This window comes from Pelodiscus sinensis, chromosome 2, assembly GCF_049634645.1.
Source record: "Pelodiscus sinensis isolate JC-2024 chromosome 2, ASM4963464v1, whole genome shotgun sequence".
In the NCBI taxonomy this organism is placed as follows: domain Eukaryota; kingdom Metazoa; phylum Chordata; order Testudines; family Trionychidae; genus Pelodiscus; species Pelodiscus sinensis.
In genome coordinates this window covers 254585104-254606113 of record NC_134712.1, presented here as the reverse complement: position 1 = coordinate 254606113, position 21010 = coordinate 254585104, and the positions used below count along the sequence as shown (strand labels likewise).

Sequence of the window (21010 nt, the reverse complement as noted above, 5' to 3'; positions counted from 1 at the left end):
CGGAGTCTGGATGGGAGTTGGGGTGCAGGAGCGGAGTGGGGGTAGGAGGACTGGATGGGAGGTGGGGTGCGGGAGCAGAGTGGGGTGTGGTGTCTGGGTAGGAGGAAAGGTTCAGGAGTGGAGTGGGGGTAGGAGGACTGGATGGGAGGTGGGGTACAGGAGCGGAGTGTGGGTGTGGGGTCTGGGCAGGAAGGCAGCCACAAGACTGGAGCACCAACTCCCCAATGTTGGGGGTGAAGCCCCACCCCTCAGGGGCCAGATCCAGGCAAGCTGGGGGCCGGATCCAGCCCCCGGCCCACAGGTTCCCCAGCCCTGCATGACAGGCTGTCACAAGCAAACAGCTGCTACTGTGTGGCCTGGGACTGATTTCCAGCTGGAGACAATAGCCCTGGAGAGAAGAAAAGAAACCCACCTGCCCCTGCACTGCAGCTGTCTCCGCAAGCTCAGCTCTTTTAATTTATGGCAGCCGCATTGCGATACATGTGGGGACAGGCGTAGGCTGTAAAAAATAGTCACAGCGTCAGATGAGCCAAGGAACCTGCTCATCACCAAAGGGGGAGAGAGAGGGAGAGCAATGGAAGAGAAGAGAGGAGTAGACTAGCACAGAGTCAGAAAGTCATCCCCACTCCCCCGTAGTCAGTTGGGTGAAGCTAATTTTATCAATTCTCTTCCCCCCCCCCCCCCCACTGTCATTAAAGTTCAACATTTTGATGAAAATCCTCAGCCCCATTTTCAAACTGGAAAACTGTGACCAATGAGATTAATAACATCTCCCTAGAGCAATATTTGAGAAGGTTTCCCGTGGACACAGAGCAACAGAAAGTCACTTATATCTTCCGGTATAGTTATCCACTATGCACATCTGTTCGGGTCAGCTGATGGTTGCTGGCAGGTCTATAAGGCCTGGTCTACACTAGGACCTTTGTCCAAAATAACCCCCCAAGGTTGAATCTGTAGGTGATGCGTCCACACTACCAAACCTGTTGTTCCAGAATAAGGGGCCATGGAATTCGAACTTTGTTCTCCTGCTTTTCATGAGGAATAATGCTGATTCCGAACTTGTAAATCCAAAATAATGTTCGTGTGGATGCTCCGGTGCTGCTATTTCGAACTAATTTCGATGCTTCCCCGTCATGAGAATACGGAATTTTGAATTTGTGAAATTGGGTGTCCAGAATTCACACTTAGTAAATTCTAGATAAACTCCTAGGCTACGTCTACACTGGCCCCTTTTCCGGAAGGGGCATGTTAATTTCAGAGATCGTAATAGGGAAATCCGCGGGGGATTTAAATATCCCCCGCGGCATTTAAATAAAAATGTCCGCCGCTTTTTTCCGGCTTTTAGAAAAGCCGGAAAAGAGCGTCTACACTGGCCCCGATCCTCCGGAAAAAGCGTCCTTTTCCGGAGGATCTTATTCCTACTTTGAAGGGCGCTTTTTCCAGAGGATCGGGGCCAGTGTAGATGCTCTTTTCCGGCTTTTCTAAAAGCCGGAAAAAAGCGGCGGACATTTTTATTTAAATGCCACGGGGGATATTTAAATATCCCCCGCGGATTTCCCTATTACGATCTCTGAAATTAACATGCCCCTTCCGGAAAAGGGGCCAATGTAGACGAGCCCCTAGTGTGGACATGGCCTCACAGAATTGTTGTGTGCTGCCCCAAAGTGTTGCAAATAATAAAGTGATTAAAATCTCCTTCTTGTTCTATTTGCCTTAATCCCATCTATACAGGGTTAGTTCTTAGACTGGAATGGGTAAGAAGGATTCTATCTTGGAGCAAATCCCAAGAAACTCTTCAGCTAATCAGTTCTTTTTGTATGCCCCCCGTCCATCTAGTTTTGGGTTTTCCAGCCCTTCTCTTACCCTCCACTTCTATATTTAACATAAAGTAACTACAAATTTAAAACATCTATATATTTAGATATTGAGATTTAAAAATTGCACATATATGGAAGCAGGCTTTTCCGCACTACTAACTGGACAGAGCTGGAAAAAGGAAGGGGTGACCAATCTGTTCAAATTTCCCCTACTTTTTTCCAAAACTTAACAAGTTTAAAAACGGAAAAATTTCAGTTTCTGAACTTCAAAATTCCCGACAATGACAAGATGTTCAACCGCTGTACAATTGTTCCAAAAAGAAAGCAATGGTGACAATTTAATAGAAAGGTTAGCGATTTTTGTTTTAATTTTCAAAATTTGAAATGTTATTGAAAATACAAAATATGTGGCCATTTCAGCATCTAGAGCTTGTGTAGCTATTGTTTAAGGTTTTTCCTCTCCATTCAATGATTGACTTGGCATCTGCTGGCGTAGGAATTGAAGGAACGTGAAAACACATCTGATTCTTCATGCAAGTAAGCCAAAAAAACCCCTTTGCTCTTCTTCTCCAGGAAATATGCTGAACGTGACAATTGTCTTAATTCTTAAAAAGGACACTCCTACAGTAGCCTTCTGTGATGTACATGTCATTTAGATCTGATAAAAATGTTTCCACCAGATGTAGTTTTTGATGAAAAATTGAGATTTTGACACATGAAATTGCCACAAAGAATGTCCGCTCTCCACAGAAAATATTTTTGTTTGTGGTCAAAAACATGCCTGAAAACTGAAACAAAATTGCCTAAAACCCAAAATATTTGAATTCAAGTGTTCCACTGTGGCACTAACTGTAGGTTAGTTTCCTTATCCCTTCATTTTTATATGGGCTGCCATCCCTCTCCCAGGAATTCCCATGATGCACTTTTCTCACCTCACTGTGAGGGAAGACTGGTGCAACGTGGGAGGTGTAGTCCAATGAGGGAGATGAACTGATGGAGGAAAATGGGAGCACAAGGCACTTGGACTACAACTCCCATGAGGCAACACGGCAGCATTTCCGAATTGGAATATTCTAGCGTGGCCCTGAAATATTTCGCCCTTTGATATTTTTGTATGACAAGTGACATTTATCTCCGGAAAAAGCCCATTTTCCGATGAGCTCTGTTGACTGAGGTGATTGTCCCAGGCCAACACTTAGGCGGAACGTCTCATAACATTAAAAAAACCAAGCGCATTTCAGATGCTCCACAGCAGCCCTCGCGTGGAGCAAACGATTCTCGGGGGACGTTGGCAACAGCTTCCTGGCGCAGGAAAGCTGCCACCTGCACTTGTCGTGTGAGCCTGACTGAACACAGAAAACCGTGTTTTTCTGCCCCTGAAAGACTATTAAGATGAGGCAAAATTGTCACTAATGCCGACAGCACCTGCCACGGCCTGGGATGCCAATGGGACAGCAGCGGTGTGGCCTCTAGCGATCAGAGCCTTGAAGGATTTCAGCAACCTCCCCAGATGGGGATAACGCTCCAAAGGGCGCATGGGCGGGCATGGGCGGTCATTGCATCGAGGAAAACTGGGGATCCCTTCCACCTCCTCCCTCCTTCTGCTTAAGCATCCATCTCCACCCACTGTGACCAAGGGGGGGTACCTTCATGCTTACCACGCTGCCTGTCCACCGCTCTGTCTCTGCTACTTAGATGGCCTCCATCATCCACTCTAGTCTCTGCCCTTCCTCCTGCAGCAGAGGAAGTTCCCTGATGACACAAAAACCTACCCGTAAAGGTGTTGGATACACCCATAGGTAAGTCCCCCCGGGCCCATACAGATCGACAACACTGGCCTCTGGCCTGTGTCAACCGAGAGGCTGTTCGTGGGTGCACATCTCTCTCACAGCTCTCTCTAGCCCATGGGTTCCCAAATTGGGTTGTGTGCCCCCCTGGGGGGTGTGACGAAATTCCGTGGGGGGAGGCACGAGGCAACCCAGCCCCTCCCCCCCAAGGTTTGCAGCCCCGGTCAGTTCCTTTTTTTTTTTTTTGCTCAACAAGTTTTGCTGCTATTTGGGGGGAGGGGGAGCGTGAAGGTTTCTTAACAATCAAAAAGGGGGGCGTGATGCCGAAAAGTTTGGGAAACACTGCTCTAGCCCCTTTTGTGTCAGCCCTGTAAGGGAGCCCCATGAGTAGGGACCTCTCTGGAGGGTAGCACTAAGGAGTTTGTACAAGTTTGTACAGGCACAGGAGTTTGCACAAGTCATTCTTCCGCTCTACTCTGCACTGGTTAGAACTCAGTGGGAGTATTGTGTCCAGTTCTGGGAACCACATTTCAAGAAAGATGTGGAGAAATTGGAAAGGGTCCAGAGAAGAACAAGAAGAATGAGGAAAGGTCTAGAGAGCATGACCTATGAAGGAAGACTGAAAGAATTGGGTTTGTTTAGTTTAGAAAAGAGAAGATCGAGGGGGGACATGAGAGCAGTTTTCAGGTATCTAAAAGGGTGTCATAAGGAGGAGGGAGAAAACTTGTTCATCTTGGTTGAGAAACACTGCTCTAGATCATCTGTGATAGATGTTTGTCCAATCTGCTCTTAAATATCTCCAGAGATGGAGATTTTACAGCCTCCCGAGGCAATTTATTCCAGTGACAGGTAGGAAGTTTTTCCTAATGTCCAGCCTAAACGTCCCTTGCTGCAATTTAAGCCCATTGCTTCTTTGTCCAATCCTCAGAGGCCAAGGAGAATAATTTCTCCCCCTCCTCCCTGTGACACCCTTTTAGGTACTTGAAAACTGCTCTCATGCGTGTGAGCAGATAAAGTGCTGCCTTTCCTCGTTCCTCGCCTCCGTCACACTCTCAGCTCTGTGGCTTTGGAACAGCATCTATCCTGGGAACTGGCGAGATAAGGGAGTCTGGGAAGTTCTGAATCGATGTGCTTCTTTTAGATGCTGGGCATCTTGCCCGGCCTTTGTCACAGCGAGGTCTTTGCCGCGCTTGTTCGTCCTGGCGCGTGGAGACACTCGCCTATGTCATTTCCACGGGGTTCACGGCCCACCCACCGCATCTCGCGCCAAACATTTCCCCTGGGTTGTGCCTGAGTGGAGACAACTGGAGACAGGCCGGACCAAATAGAGCAGAACGAAATGTGAGATGCCGTCAGGGTGTGCAGTTCTGGTTGGCATTCAGTCTAGGAGAGCCGAAGAACAGCCGACCTTCTGTTTGGCAGGGAGCGTGGTACATATTGTCTCAGTCAGCTTGCATGTAGATTCCAAGGTCTAGAGTTTGGCCTCTTCTGAAACACAAAGTGGGGTGGGGGAAACAAAGAAGGGCGGAGGGGCGGAAGAGGAGTAGGAGCCAGGAAGAGATCTTCAAGCTACTTTCCCAAACATTGATCTGTGTCCGACACCCCACGGCTGATGGGTGATCTCTTAAAATCAGGGAATAGCCAGCGGAGCAGAGGATGAAACTGAACATCAGGCTAGAAAAGCAGGCCAAGCTTCTGGATTATTTTTACCCCCAGCTTGGCTCGCAGGAGGGAAATTCTGGGTGAATGGCACAGAGTCGACAGCCCTGATTTTTTCTAGGTGCACCTGTTATTTCATTTATCCTTAGTACTACCCGTGCACCTACACGGTCTAGTCATGGACCGGGGCCTCTCTGTGCTCGGAGCTGCACAAACACAGGACAAAAAGATGGTCTCCGTCCCAAAAGGCTTGCAATCGAAGTAGAAGCAATACCACACGTGGAGGCAGACAGATGGATGGAGGGAGTAAGGGAATAAAGATGAGGGAGAGTACACATGGGGCTTGCCTGGTAGAACCCCAGAATGTTGCATTAACCCCCTCTCTCCCAAACCACAGAGAGCGTGAGAATATTACTGGAACTGATGTTCATCTGAACCAGCGGGGACGCCCCCAATGCATTGTAGATTGTGAACAGGGGGAAGATGCATCATTTCTAGGGATGCTTGGAAGAAGACTAGGCTGCCCTAGTCCCTATGTTAAAAAAACATAAAAAAGTAATGGAAATTGCCTATCTCCTAGAATGGACCTAAGGTCATTGAGTACAGTCCCCTGCCTTCACAGCAAGACCAAGTACCATCCCTGGCAAATTGTGCCCCAAATGGCCTCTGCAAGAATTGAACTCACAATCCTGGGTGTTACAGGCCAATGCTTAAACCACTAAGCTATCCCTCCCCCTGCAAAGAAATAGGGATATGATGAAGGTGATGGGGGCTTTTTAAAAAATTATTTATTTTTAAAATCAGAACTAAGCACCTCAAAACTTTGCTGGGACATGGGGTCCGCCGTTCCTCTGGATTTGAATGGGGACTCATCGCTCGAGACCCTACACGGTTTCAGAAAGCTCAGCCGCTACCGTCAAATCCTTCCCGCGCTAGAGATTTTTAGTGGCACGGTCACATACGCAGAGCTGCGTTTTGCTGCCTCGGTGACGTAGCCGGCTATCTTGGCTCCTTTAATCACCCTTGGTAGAGGCCTGTCGGTATGAGACCAGCAGGCAGGGCGTTGGCCAAGGTTTTTAAGAGTGTGTCTACATTGCAATTCTAAAGCCGCGACGGGTCCGTGTCAGCGGACTGCAGCTCAGGGGTGGTTTACGTGCTATGTGGGCGTTTGAGCTGGGGCTGCAGGCTGTGGCATGGGAGGTCCCAGGTGGCAGCATTCACAGAACATCTACACCACCATGCCCGTGTTAGCAGGGCTCCCACTGCAGTGTGGACACCCCTGTGTTGCCTTCTCTTCCCTTAGAATCAGCGCACGTACGTCAGAAAACGAGACAGGCAGGGCCGACTTATCCATTAGGCACAGTAGGCACCATGCCTAGGGCCCACGCTACTTTTAGGGGCCCACGAAAATGTTTTAATTTCCTTTAAAATCAGAAGAAAAAAAATGAACTCGTAGGGTCGAAGAAAATGTTTTAATTTTTTTCTCCCATCAGAAAAAAAGGAAACTTTTAGGGCCCACGGAAATCTATTACATTTGGCCTAAAACAGAAAAAAAAATGTTGAAGTATTTAAAGTTATATCAGAAATAATTTTTATATTTTTTGTTATGGAGGAAGGGGCCCACGAAAGTCATAATGCGGCCCTGGAGACAGGCCTGGTGTCAGATGGGAAGAGAGGCTGGCCACCCACGGCGCAAAGGCAAGGAATTCAGGCCCTTGCTTGGAGGGCGACCCACTCAGCCGCAGGTGAACGGCAAAGAGGCCGGTGGGCATAGAACAAAGACAGGAACCTCCCCTAACCTCCCCCCACAAACATCTGATCTTGGGCCAGTGTCATGCCTGACATCCCCAAACTTTCTTTCCATGTAAGTGCTAATTCATAACAATGCCATAAGAGACGGCTCTAAAATAGCAGGGTACATGTCTTGTCCTTTTATAGCCGTGCCCCTATTGTGGGCCTGGGCATGTGACAGGCTGGGGGAAGGACACAATGTGTGACATTAAGGGACGGCAGGGATAAAGACCTCTGGCGGAGCCCTGGTTTGTGCTCTGTGTTCCCCTCGGCCAGGCTCCCCCCCCCTCTGTCTCTCTTTCCTTCCTGCGGCGTGCGGCGGTCGGAAAAGCAACATGCCCCCGAAGAAGCCGGAGCCCAAGAAGCCGGAACCCAAGAAAGAGGAACCGAAGGCAGCGCCGAAGCCCCCAGAACCGGAGCCTCCCAAGGAAGTCCAGTTTGACCCAGCTAGCATCAAAGTAGGTGACTTTTTGTCTGGCGGCCGGAGGAACAGCCGGGCGGTTTGCAGCGGGTTGTGTGTGTGTGTGTGTGTGTGTGCCCTCTGTGCATTAGGAGGGTCACTGCGGGAGTTGCCCCCTGTCCCTTGGCCAGGCCCAGCTGAGAGAGATGGGCTCACAGGGGCTGTGCCCACGGGCCAGCTCTTGGAATCAGACCGGCCAGTCGAGCGACATGATCCGATTCCCCTTTTCCCAAGAGATAAGAGGAGGGCTGAACTCCATTTGCCAAGGCCTCAGCCTGCTCCCCCACTCCTTAGCCAGCCCGGTGAGGGGCAAATCCAATCACTTCCCTTCAGTGATGGGAAACATAAGGCTGCAGGATTTGCCATGCACATCAAACATGCTCCTTTGCTGGAAGGAAGAGAGTAAATCCCTCCTCTTCCCCGCCCTGGCGTTTCTAGAAGCAGTGGAACAGAGGGGTGTTGGCAGCCCCCGGGTGCACGTCCGTGCACCCTGCTCCAAAGGATCACCAAATGCGGGGAGCCTCATGCCAGCCTACCTTCCTTAGATCATCTCTGATACACAGCTGATATTGTCGGGCCCTTGACTATTGTGGGTGTGGGTGGGTGTGTTTCCCTATACAAGATGAACCTCTCTAATCCAGCACTCGCCGGTCTGGCAACCTCCGTGGTCCAGTGTGATTTTAATTAGATGCCTGTGGGTGTGGCCAAGTTTCCCACCGGTCCATAAAGTTTGTTTGCAGCCCCCAGTCCTGGCTCTCCGTGTTCTGTGCTGTACTTTTAGCTCCAGTTTACCTGTAAATGTCCTCTAACAGCCTAGTAAGCAGAGTGAGCATTGGTAATGCTGCTAGACAATATTGACCCCCCCATGGTTCAGCAAATTCTCTGATTCGGCACCGCTCAGGTCCCGAGGATACTGGACTAGAGAGGTTCAGCCTGTAGTCAGAAAGCGGGCCAGATATCCAGCAGGTGTACATTAGTGTCGTTGCACTGACTTCAGGTGGGGATGAGAAAAAGAGCAAGATTACATCCCAAATACATCCCTGAGCCAGCAACGGTGAGATAAACGAGTGGATGGTTTTGCCCCGTTGCTGTACACAACATTCAGATCTTCCTGGACCACAAATAGCCAGGCTGAAAATGAGAAGCCCCCTCCCCATGTCATTAGAAATCACTTTTCAAGTCATTTGTGCTAAACACTCCTCAGCAGGGCCCAATCAGGGTGGTTAAACACTGGAATAAGTTGCCTAGGGAGGTTGTGGAATCTCCATCATTGGAGATATTTAAGAGCAGGTTGGATAGACACCCGTCAGGGATGATCTGGACCAGGGCTACTCAATGTGTGGCCCGCAGCTCGTTTGTTTGAGGCCCGCGGTGCAATTTGGGTTTACATGGTGGGAGCCAAAACCAAAAAGCAGTCAATAGAATGGTCTTCTGTTGATACACATTTTAGTAGTTAAATTCCTGGACTGTCATTAAAAGTGCTGTCCTGTGGGTGGAAATTGGGTGACTATTGTAATTGCTATCAGCAGAACTGACTTAAATAGGGCGTGTGTGTTGTGTAGTCTTGCCTTGATCTTTGTAGTCATGCCCGTCAGTGTGAAAGAAGCTATTTGCATATCTATTTGCATGTCTATGCAAGCACACTTGAGTGGCGGCCCTCAGCATGTGCTGGGAGTATCATCGTGGCCCCCGAGGCTTCCAAAGTGGAGTAGCCCTGATCTAGACGGTGCTCGGTCCTGCCGTGAGGGGAGAGGGCTGGACGCGATGACTCTCGAGGTCCCTTCCAGTTCTAGTGTGCTAGGATTCTAGGATTTGCAAAGGTGTCGCTTTCGAGAGAGGAAATGAAGGGACTCTCGGGAGCCACAGCCTCAAAAGGTGGGGTAAATAAGAAGGTTCCCATTGTCTGATTTATTTCATAATGGACCCGTGGCTGGGGACGTATCCCCAAGCACTCGCTGCCCTGAGGACAAATGGCAGATTTTAAGGCAGCTTCTCTGAAAGGGGTAATTCCAGGGGGAGGGAGCGGAAAAGCCCTACTGCAGAGTATAAATTGGTGTTGCTCCAAATGGATTGAGTGGAGTCATATCCCCAATTGGTGGACAAAGTCGTTGCCACATTGACATCCATGGGGCCAGACCCACCACTGTCCATAGCTTGACTGAAGTCAATAGAGCCATACTGATGTACTCCACCCAAGGATCTGGCCCGGCTGCTGTAAAGAGACGTTGATTAACAGGTGTGTGCATGTGGGGGGGAAAGAGGGGAACTCCTCCAGCTGCCTTTCCTGTGGGCTAAAAAGCCCTCTGCAGGTGAGCAAAAGATCTGGGGAAAGCCAAAGGACATGGATAGGTCACACTGCTTCCTCCATGGGGTGCTGGGTCAGCTCACAGCAGCATGGCCCATGGGTGGAATAACAGCATGGCAGCGGCTTTGATCCCACTGTGGCGTTTCTGAGAAAAGAGGGAACAGTGTAGGACCTCCTCCACTTCTTTCACACAGCAAGAGCCCTCGGCATAGCAGGCTGCAAACAGCGGGCCAGGAAGAGGAAATCTACAGCACCCCAATAAAAGAGGGGGCAAATAGGCACAAAAGGACTCTAATGAAGTAGTTATGGGTCTAACTTAGGAATTGGAAGGGAAAGGTTCCAGTGCATGCTCTGCCACTGATTTCCCAGTGGACCTTAGTCAAGTCACTTAACTTAACCCAGCGGCCGGATTCTGGAAGCAGTTTCGCAGGCCTGCCATGAGACTACTGGTTCAGAGGGCGATTGCTTGAGGTGAACAAGGCCCCTCCCTGGCAACTCAAGATGGGGACACCCCCCTCCCTGGAATCACTTGCCACTTGAGCAATCTTGCTCCATGGGACAACTAACTTGCTTGGGCACATGTATCAATGCCAGGGGCTTGGTCATAACCCCTCATGGAGGAGTCTTACACTCCTCTTGCAAGAGTTGATTTGCCAGGACGGGGGTGGGGGGGAGGGAGGGGGGAGAGGGGGAGGAAGCCAGATGATCTCTGCATATTCCCTCCCTGGGAAACGCCTAAAAATCTGTCAAGGGAGCGTCGCTTTCCTCACAATGTTTGACAAGGGAACTAGAACAGGAACACCTCTGCTCTTCATCCCCCTTGCACGGGCAACAAGAGTGATTCTGACCCAGAAGGGGCTCGTTCTGGATATCCCATGCAATACATGTCGTGGCCCTCCTAGAAGAGGTAGAGATTATGCTTCTGGCTAGGCACAAGACAGAGTCGTGGCCCCACCCTCTTCAGACACAGGACGTCTTCCAGGGTGCCAGAAGACAGGAATCTCATTGGGGATCTGGCATGGTCCAAGAAAGAGGTAGAAACTCCTTATAGGCTGTGTCCAGACTCCATGCCTCCGTCGACGGAGGCATGTAGATTAGCCAGATCGGAAGAGGGAAATGAAGCCGCGATTAAAATAATCGCGGCTTCATTTAAATTTAAATGGCTGCCCCGATCTGCCGATCAGCTGTTTGTCGGCAGATCGGGAGAGTCTGGACGCGATGCCCCGACAAAGAAGCCTTTCTTCATCGACACAGGTAAACCTGGTTTCACGAGGCTTACCTGTGTCGATGAAGAAAGGCTTCTTTGTCAGGGCATCGCGTCCAGACTCTCCCGATCTGCCGACAAACAGCTGATTGGCAGATCGGGGTAGCCATTTAAATTTAAATGAAGCCGCGATTATTTTAATCGCGGCTTCATTTCCCTCTTCCGATCTGGCTAATCTACATGCCTCCGTCGACGGAGGCATGGAGTCTGGACACAGCCCTAGTGTCCAGAAGTTGCTAAAGTCTGAACCTTTCTTTCTTTCTTTCTTTCTTTCTTTCTTTCTTTCTTTCTTTCTTTCTTTCTTTCTTTCTTTCTTTCTTTCTTTCTTTCTCTCTCTCTTTCTTTCTCTCTCTCTCTCTCTTTCTTTCTGTTTCTTTCTCTCTCGCTCTTTCTCTTTCTCTCTTTGTTTCTTTCTTTTTTCTCTCTTTCTTTTTCTCTCTCTCTCTTTCTGTTTCTTTCTCTCTCTGTTTCTTTCTTTTTCTCTCGTTCTCTCTGTTTCTTTCTTTGGTAATACAGGTTGAACCTCTCTGGTCCAGCGCCATCAGTACCTGACCTGCCAAACCAGAGAATTTGTTGAACCCTGGGAGGTCAATATTGTCTAGCAGCATTACCAACACTTCTACTGCTTCCTGGGCTCTTAGAAAAGATTTAGGGGCAATTTAGAGCTAAATTACAGCACAGAACACTCAGAGCCAGGACTAGCAGCTGTCAACAGACTTTATGGGACAGTGGGAAACTTGGCCACACCCATGCTAAGCAGACGTCTGGCTCACTAACATCATGCCGGACCACGGAAGTTGCTGGACCAAACTAGAGAGGTTCAACTCATGTATTTTTATTCATCACCCCCATTCGTATGACTGGTACACTATGCCGTCCAGCAGTTATATTTTCAGAGCAGTTTTCCGTATCGCCTCCTCTACTCACACATTTGTAAGTTGCACTTGTCACCTGTTAGGCTGTAATTTTCTTTCCTTCAGCTACGAGTGTGGTTTTGTCCCTGAGAGTTTGCGCCAACCGAGGTCTGAGTAGCAATGTCTGAGTCACAGTCTCTGGGTAGCAGGGAGATGTTTTGGCACGGAGAAAGGACCTGATCCAAAGTTCCCTGAAGTTTTTCCTGTCATTTCAGCTGGCTCTGGAGCTGGCAGTGATCTGTCAAGGTCTATACACCCCCGCTGAGCCCTGCTCCCTCCACCTCCCCCCACACACTGCTCCTGTCTTCTATAAATGGAAGGGTCTTTCTTCCACCCCACTGAGCCCCCTTTTGTAACAGGAGGCAGGAAGGTGTGATGTTACACACAGGGCACACGCCCAGGGACGAGGGCATCTCAGCAAGAGGAATGCAGCACTGGCCTGTCAACACAATCTCTGTTTCCTCTCGCACGCCTCCTTTGCTGTGCAGGGCTGTGGTCGTCAAGTACCTCCGGCCGGGTCTCCCTCCGCATTCAGAGGCTGGCAGCCAAGACTGGGTCTGCTTAATGTCTGCCATGCAGCCTAGGCCACGCTCAGAACACCCTGGGAGTAATTTACCCGGGCGCTTCCAGAGGGGTCGCAGCAGTGAAGATCATTGAAATCCCAGGCAGTCCTAAACGCAATTTTGCTCTTTTATTTGCACATTTCTTTTTCACAGCACCTGTCACGCCAGAGGTACAAACTGTCCTCTGTCCGGCTGGGCATTGCAGGGAGCTGGCTTTGAAACAGGGCAGAAAGCGCCCCTTCTCCTCTTGCTTCCTTCCAGGAGCTTCCCCAGGAATTGAAATTAGGGGGGTGTTTGAATGTACAGGGGGGGTGTCAGGGCCGATGAGAGGTGAGACCATGAGGGTGAAGGTGAGCTGTATGGCACCATCGTTCACAAAACTGTGGGGGTGTTGGGGAAATTCAGGGGGGTATATACCCTCATGGGGGGGTAGGGAAATCCCTGTTTCCTTCTGAGCAGCTAGCTGGGACCACCTTGAATCTGGCAATGCACACTGCAGGAGGGACGGGAGGAAGCAAGCGCATGCAGGACCCCTGGCCTGCACCGGACCGCCCTTCAGGGGTTCCCCAAGTGAGCTGCACAATCCTGGCCTTTCTGTTGAAGCAGAGATGGGGCTTGAATCTGCATCATGTGATCCGGCATACAGAGCCCAGACTGGCCCACACCGCCTAGGGGGACTGAATTAGAAAGGTGGGGAGGGGACAGAGGGACTGGAGAGCGGTCAAGCCAGACATCTAAGGGCAGCTCCATGGATCGGGAAGTGGAGAGGAAGAAGGGGCTTGTGGGTAACACACTGGCTTGGGGCTGGGGAGATTAGCGCCACTGTGGGACCCTTCCCAGTGCCAGGTTTTTCATCTTTTACCCTAATTCAGTCCAAGTTACAGAACAGGGGGAAATGCGCAAAACTCAAGCTGGGGACATTTGAAATTAAACCCCACAAATCCAGCCAAATGATCCATCCATCCATCCATCTCTCCCCCCATATACCACATCTATCTATCTATCCCCATACCCCATATCTATCTATCCCCATACCCCACATCTATCTATCTATCTATCTATCTATCTATCTATCTATCTATCTATCTATCTATCTATCTATCTATCTATCTATCCCTATACACCCCATCTATCTATCTATCTATCTATCTATCTATCTATCTATCTATCTATCTATCTATCTATCCCTATACCCCACTTCTATCTATCTATCTATCTATCTATCTATCTATCTATCTATCTATCTATCTATCTATCTATCTATCTATCTATCTCCATACCCCATATCTATCTATCCCCATACCCCACATCTATCTATCTATCTATCTATCTATCTATCTATCTATCTATCTATCTATCTATCTATCTATCCCTATACCCCACTTCTATCTATCTATCTATCTATCTATCTATCCCCATACCCCACTTCTATCTATCTATCTATCTATCTATCTATCTATCTATCTATCTATCTATCTGTCCCCATAAACGTCATCTATCTATCTACATACACCCCCTCTATCTATCTATCTATCTATCTATCTATCTATCTATCTATCTATCTATCTATCTATCTATCCCCATGCACCCCATCTATCTATCCCCTTTCATACATGTACATCTATCCACTTAATTATCTATCATCTCAATAGCCACCTCTCTCTCTCTCGCTCTCGCTCTCATTGTGTGTGTCCCACTCTCTCTAATGTTTGTAGCTATGTAGTGAAACTCAGAGGCGGCTGAATGTAACCTGCTGTCAGAGGTTCAGCTGGTGTCCCAGTTTTGCACAACTCAAAGTGGTGTTATCATCATAGATGCTCCATGTTTGTGAACCTTTTGGTGGGGGGGGGTGGCGGGGTTCACTTGAAAGGCATGTCTGAGCTCAGTCAGGACATGGTAGGAAGCTCCCACGGCTTTGCCCAGGTGGCATCAGCCAGGTGAGGTGTGTGGTTTTGAAGCTGTCGTGCAGAGCAGGTCTGTGTGCAGTAAAGCAGGAATGCAGGGACAGGGCCGTGTCCAAACCAAGACACCATTGTCACTAATCTATCCAGACCCCATGTGTAATAATGCTCAGAATCTGCCCCTGCCAAGGAGCAGGTGGAAATCACTTCTGTGCATCCAAGGCCCAACCCAGCTCTCAATCGGAAGCTGATTGGCTTCAAAGAAGCGACCCCATCTGCCAATCAGCTCACTGGTTCCAATGGAGCTCCACAGGTTTACATGAGCGTAGGGGGCGGCCTTTAATTTCAGTAGGGATGACAGTGGATGGGAAGCTGGATAGGAGTCAACAGGGTGCCCTTGTAGCAAAGAAGGCTACTGGCCTATTAGGCTGCATAAGTAGGAGCATTGCCAGCAGATCCAGAGAAGTGATTAGTCCCCTTTATTTGGCTCTGGGGAGGCCACATCTGGAGTATTGTGTCCAGTTCTGGGCCCCCCACTACAGAAAGGATGTGAACGCATTGGAGAGGGTCCAGCGGAGAGCAACCAAAATGATGAGGGGGCTGGAGCACATGACCTACGAGGAGAGACTGAGAGATTTGGGCTTGTTTAGTCCCCAGAAGAGAAGAGTGAGGGGGGATTTGATAGAAGACGTCAACTCCCAGAAGGGAGGTTCCAAAGAGGCTGGAGAGAGGCTGTTCTCAGTGGTGGCAGATGGCAGAACAAGGAGCAATGGGCTCAAGTTGCAGTGGGGGGGGGGGGGGGGTCTAGGTTGGATATTAGGAAAAACTATTTCCTCGGTGGGCAGGGAAGCCCTGGGATGAGTTATCTAGGGACATGGTGGAATCTCCATCCCTAGAGCTTTTGATGTCCTGGCTTGACAAAGCCCTGGCTGGGGTGATTGAGTTGGGATTGGTCCTGCTTTTAGCAGGGGGCGGGACTGGCTGACTCCTGAGGTCTCTTCCATCTCTATGATTCTATGATTGGTCGCTGGAATCCCAGTCCACTCGCTAGTCCTTAACTCCCTTGCCCCACGCAGAACTCTCAGTCCACCAGCAGTCTGCTCCACAGGGCTAATGGTCTACTGGTCACAATCAATAAATGTCCTTGACCCCAGGATATTAGGGCCTGATGGTCAGAGTCAGAGAGGTCCCTTAATTCAGGGTTGTAGGGCCTGAGAGCCCAAACCAGTGAATGCCCCCTCTGGGGCAGTAAGATGCTCTGGGATGCCCTGCTACCGGGGGACATTCACCCATTTCACAGGTAAGGGAAGGAAAAACAGAGTCACTCCTCAGTTCAAGTCACCCAAGTGATTTGTAACTGGCCTATGACATTTACCACACTTTCCACTACATGCATCTGACGAAGTGGGTCTTTGCCCACGAAAGCTTATGCTCCTACACTTCAGCTAGTCTATAAGGTGCCACAGGACTCCTCGCCGCTTTTTCAGATTCAAACTAACACGGCGACCCCTCTGATACTTGACATGCTTTCCTGACTCCCAGGTGAGTGCTCCATCCATTCCACCCCCCTGACCTTGGCCCCCTCCTCTCTGTTCTTTTTAAAAACCTGGCCACAATGCGTCTTGGTGAGCCGGGGTTATGAAAAGCACACTCGGATTGGCGCTGCATTAAGCGCTGTATTCCTCCCAGAGCTGCTAATCCTCCCATCAGTGTGTTTTTAATTGTTAATGTGCAATAACGGTTCTATGACACTGACGTTACACCCACAGCTCCGAGCAGGCAGGAAGCTGAAGCCAAGATGCTAAACTTTCCCCAAGGGGCTCAAAAGCCAAAGAGGAGAGGAGGAATGGGAAAGGGGTCTTTACCCCGAAAACGGTAACATCTAATGGTGACCCAGAGAAACCAGCTTCACTTTAGGGCGAGTAACCTATATCAGTCCTTTTCCCAGCACAACTTCCTGACCCTGCATTTGGGAGCCAGGCCCTAGGTTCCACCCACTCCCAGCACCCCCCTCCATGGGATGCTGATACAAATGGGGACACATGGACATAAAAAGGCTCCGGTTTTATGCCTTTGATTTCCCTAGGCAGGTGTAGAGTCGAGTTTACAACTAAGCCCTCAGTCAGAGAGCCACAGTCAAAGGAGGCAAGCCAGATAAATGCGGCATTAGTAGCTGGAGAAAGGATGGGCTGGGGCACTGGTATGAGAGTCAAGTGCATTCTGCCACAGACGTCCCATAAGGCCTTGGGCAAGTCACTTAGCTCCCCCCCCCCCCCCAGCTTCAGGTACCCATGTGTCAATTGCGGATGGTGCCAACAGGAGGGCTTTTTATCAGTAGTGCTCAAAGCTCTCAGGAGCATCACCCCCCGTTTTCAGTTGGGAAACTGAGTCACAGTGAGGCGGGCATGAAGTGCCTTAGCAGTACAGCCCAGATCAGGAGTCTAGCCACTGGGCCACACTGCCTCCTCTTATGGTTAGCTCTATGTCCTAGTCATCATGTTTAAGTCTGGAAGGGTCCACCAGAGCATGCAGTCTGACCCCCTGCATGTGGGGGCCACCAATGCCACCTACCCCTTCCCCCAAATGCAGCTACGGAAATGAGGCCGGCAGGTGATTAGTTTATGTGCCACAGATAGGGGGGCCGGGGAATGAACCTGCAGAGGAGGATTACCTTAGCTAGAGAGGTGTAATCCTATCTGCCACACAGGAACGCGAGCTGGGGAGAAGTCGAGTGACACACCCAAGGCCATGTGACAAGTCTAGGGCAGTGCCAGGACCCGCCTTTGGCAAAACTATCTTTTTTTTTTTAGTTGGCAAGTTCAAAGGCTTGGAAAGAAACCTGGGAAAGGCAAGGCAAGGTCATATGGCCCTGGGTGTGCTCTCCTGGGTGTGGCTTTCTAGAACCAGGGACCTCCTGCTCACGCGCGGGGCGTTATCACTGCTGATAGTAGTGCCCCAGCGAGCTTCAGAGGCTTCACTCAAGTATCACTCTGCGCTCTGGACCCGATCTGTGGCCCGCGCAGGTCAGCACGTTCAATCCACAGTCTGTCCGGAGCTACTGGCTTGCAGGGGGCTCTGGCCTCTGCCGATGTGGCCTGGGAGCACTAGTGGAGCTATGGGGAGCCCTGCCAGCTGAGATACCAGCCTACTGAGGCTAATAAGGACGCACTGATGGGCACCTGCAGAGATTGGAGTCCGTTGAGATCAGGGCAGAGATTCTGATTTACACCAGCAGAGGCTCTGGCCCATTGGCGCCAATGGAGCGGTGCTGATTTACACCAGTGGAGGCTCTGGCCTTTCGTGTCTCCCACCCTGGGTGCTGGCTGCAATCTGGCGGGTGCAAACGGCACCTCAGTGCGGAGGAGGTGGGAGTCCCTCTCCAGCCTTCAAAGAGGTGCCCCACGGGTGAGTCTCCCCCCACATCACCCCCCAGACCAGCAGCGGCCGTGCCTGGAGGGATCTTGCCTGGACGTGAGGCTGGCACTCAGTCCCTGAGCTCTCAAGATCTCAGAGGGGTGGCCGGGTTCGTCTGTGTTCGCAGGAACAACCAGAAGTCCTGTGGCACCTCCGGGCACATCTACACAGCAGGGCCAAACCGAATTAAGCGACGCAACTTCAGCGACGTCAATTGCGCCACTGACGTCGAAACAGCTTCATTTGGCTTGTGCCGCTGCCTAACCTGCAGGAGGCCGAAGGAAGAGACCTCTTCCTCCAACTCCCCTTCCTCCTCGTGAAATGAGGGTCACAGGAGTCGGAGGACGAAGCCTTCCTGCTCGCCATTATTTCAAAAGAACGGCTTGTCGTGTAGACGCGCCCGTCGTTATTTTGGAATCACGTCCGTTGTGCTGACATAACGCCGCCATGGAGATGCAACCCCTAGGGACACAGTATTCTGGCCTCAGCTTTCACCCTCATCAATCTGCTAGTCTCTACCGTGCCGCAAGAATAAAGCAAAGCCACTGACATCTGGGGCACGTTTGCCCCGACGGTGGGTAAGCTGCAGCAAACAAAAGGGTGGAGGGAGGTGAATGTCGATCCTCTTTTTGCATAATTGGCAATTTTGCTGAAAAAGCGCATCAGGGTTCTGATCCATCCACGCCAGCCAGCGAACGGAGCTCGAGCGTCCCATAAGTTTTAGCAAACTCCTTCTCCCCACTGGCAGCTATCTGTAAGCACGGCCCAGCAGGGGGCGCCCTACCGCCCCGGGCAGTGGCTACAACCAGTTCTACAAGTCTGAGGAGAGGTCTGGAATCCAGGGGCCTAGGGACCCCATTTCAAGGGGTCTGAAGTATCCTGGCCCAGACTCCTGTAAACACATCCCGTCTGTGCTGTGCTGTATCCTGGAGAAGCAATAAAACCCCTCGATTCTACCAGCTGGCGGAGTCTGTTCTCGTGGCTACGGGGGTACAGGAACGGGGGAACCCCGACTGTGTCGTCACACCTTGTTGAAGAGCTGGAGGGGACATTGGGCTACTGGAAAAGATGAGCAATTCCTGGTACATTCAGGGAGCACTGAAACCCTTCAATCGTTGTTATATGTTCTCCCTGTGCTGCTTTTGCCCTAAGAACACACGTGATTTGTTGTTGGTCTCTGAGAGCAAGCAAAGCACAGGTGCTGGCTGATAGGGTAGACTGTTGGAGTGGACCATGGAGAGGTCGCAAAGGCGCAGTGACCCTGAAACCGTGACAGTGATGGGTAGGTGGCCGTGTGAGGCAAGTGGTTACTACCGCCGGTTCACAGGGCTGTGACTGTGGTAGCCCCTGACAGAAAAGCTGCACTCTAGAGCAGAGGTTCACCTTTCTCCACCGGGGACCTCAAGGCTACCTGGGCTTCCTTGCTGTGACTCGCCCACAATCCTTTGTGGCTGCAAGGCGCCGTGTCGTGTGGTTCGATTTATTTTAGCGCCAAGGGAAACCAGGACACGCCAGGGCTACTGAACCACTTTCTGATTTACTGCAAGCTTTAAGCAGTTAATACAGTTGTTTACGTTTTACAAGCCTTAAGAACAATGACTAAACAACTTAAACCTTAAATAGTATAACTTCGAAAGCAATTAATACAGCGCAAAGCAATGCAAAAGCAATTACTAAAAGATTGACTATATACAATAATAAAGCCTAATTCACGTACACTTCACCCGTATGCTACCTACAGTGCCAGCAAGAGGTCGTGGTTCCGTTTCTTCCCATGCAATGGAACGCCGTGCCCTGGGCCACTGGTGTGAAGGGCCTAATTACTTCTAGTTACATCGAGCAGGATGTGGGGGTCGACCCTACCCATTCCTACCCACTGATTGTTCTTACCAAGCTCAATTTATAGCGAAGAGAGACTTGGTTGTTCTAGTTGGAGTATTGTGTCCAGTTCTGGGCACTGCATTTCAAGAAGGATGTGGAGAAATTGGAGAGGGTCCAGAGAAGAGCAACAAGAATGATGAAAGGTCTAGAGAACATGACCTATGAAGGAAGGCTGAAAGAATTGGGCTTGTTTAGTTTAGAAAAGAGAAGATGGAGGGGGGACATAGAATCATAGAATCATAGAATAATAGGACTGGATGGGACCTCGAGAGGTCATCGAGTCCAGCCCCCCGCCCTCAAGGCAGGACCAAGCTCCATCTACACTATCCCTGACAGATGTCTATCTAACCTGATAGACATGATAGCAGTTTTCAGGTATCTAAAAGGGTGTCATAAGGTGGAGGGAGAAAACTTGTTCATCTTGGCCTCTGGGGATAGAACAAGAAGCAATGGGCTTAAACTGCAGCAAGGGAGGTTTAGGTTGGACATTAGGAAAAACTTCCTACCTGTCAGGGTGGTCAAACACTGGAATAAATTGCCCAGGGAGGTTGTGGAATCTCCATCTCTGGAGATAGTTAAGAGCAGGTTAGATAAATGTCTATCAGGGATGGTCTAGACAGTATTTGGTCCTGCCGTGAGGGCAGGGGACTGGACTCAATGACCTCTCGAGGTCCCTTCCAGTCCTAGTATTCTATGATTCTATGATAATAATTGATTACGCATTGTGTAGGATATGTAAAATGCCCAAAGCCCCTATTTGGGGTACATCCTGCTACCCGGGATGTTACCTAAAGTAGGTGCGTAGTTGACAGTTTCATGGCTGCATCTGTACTTTTTGCTTATCAGAAACAGAAGTACCAGTCCAAGGCTGCTTGTCCTGGATTTTCTTGACGTGGTCTCGCGTCCCATGCTTAATCTGCATTGTTATGCAAAACAATTTCTGAATCTCAGGCCTTGCCTGCGTACTTTTGTGCCGGTTTTAGCACAGAGAGGGTACTTTGGACCCTGTTAGTCAGTCAGTCCTGGACCTGGCTCTGTGACTCTCTGGGCATTCTGAGTCCGCCAGAATTCACTCCTGGGGTATGTCTACACAGCAAAGAACCAACTCTGACTAGTCTGCACCAGATGCCCCAGGCTTGGGCTGTGTGGGCTTCTGGGCTCTGGGTCTCATCTACTGCAGGGTCACGAAACCGTGGCTCCAGACACACAGTAACCCTGCAGCCCAAGCCCTACAAGCCACGAGTCGTGGGTCTG

General features: G+C 50.2%; 1 protein-coding gene across 2 annotated transcripts in view; it reads left to right on the top strand.

The window, feature by feature from the left end:
* Nucleotides 1-7275: 7275 nt before the first annotated feature.
* Nucleotides 7276-21010, top strand: part of MYL3 (myosin light chain 3) — a 54556-nt gene continuing 40821 nt past the window's right edge. Inside the window, exon 1 of one of the 2 annotated variants that reach the window (XM_075922975.1) lies at nt 7276-7512. In XM_075922975.1, the coding sequence (XP_075779090.1) occupies nt 7390-7512 (123 nt within the window). In that variant the 5' untranslated portion in view covers nt 7276-7389. The remainder of the gene's footprint in view (nt 7513-21010) is intronic. The other variant, XM_006129783.3, reaches the window with a different exon arrangement.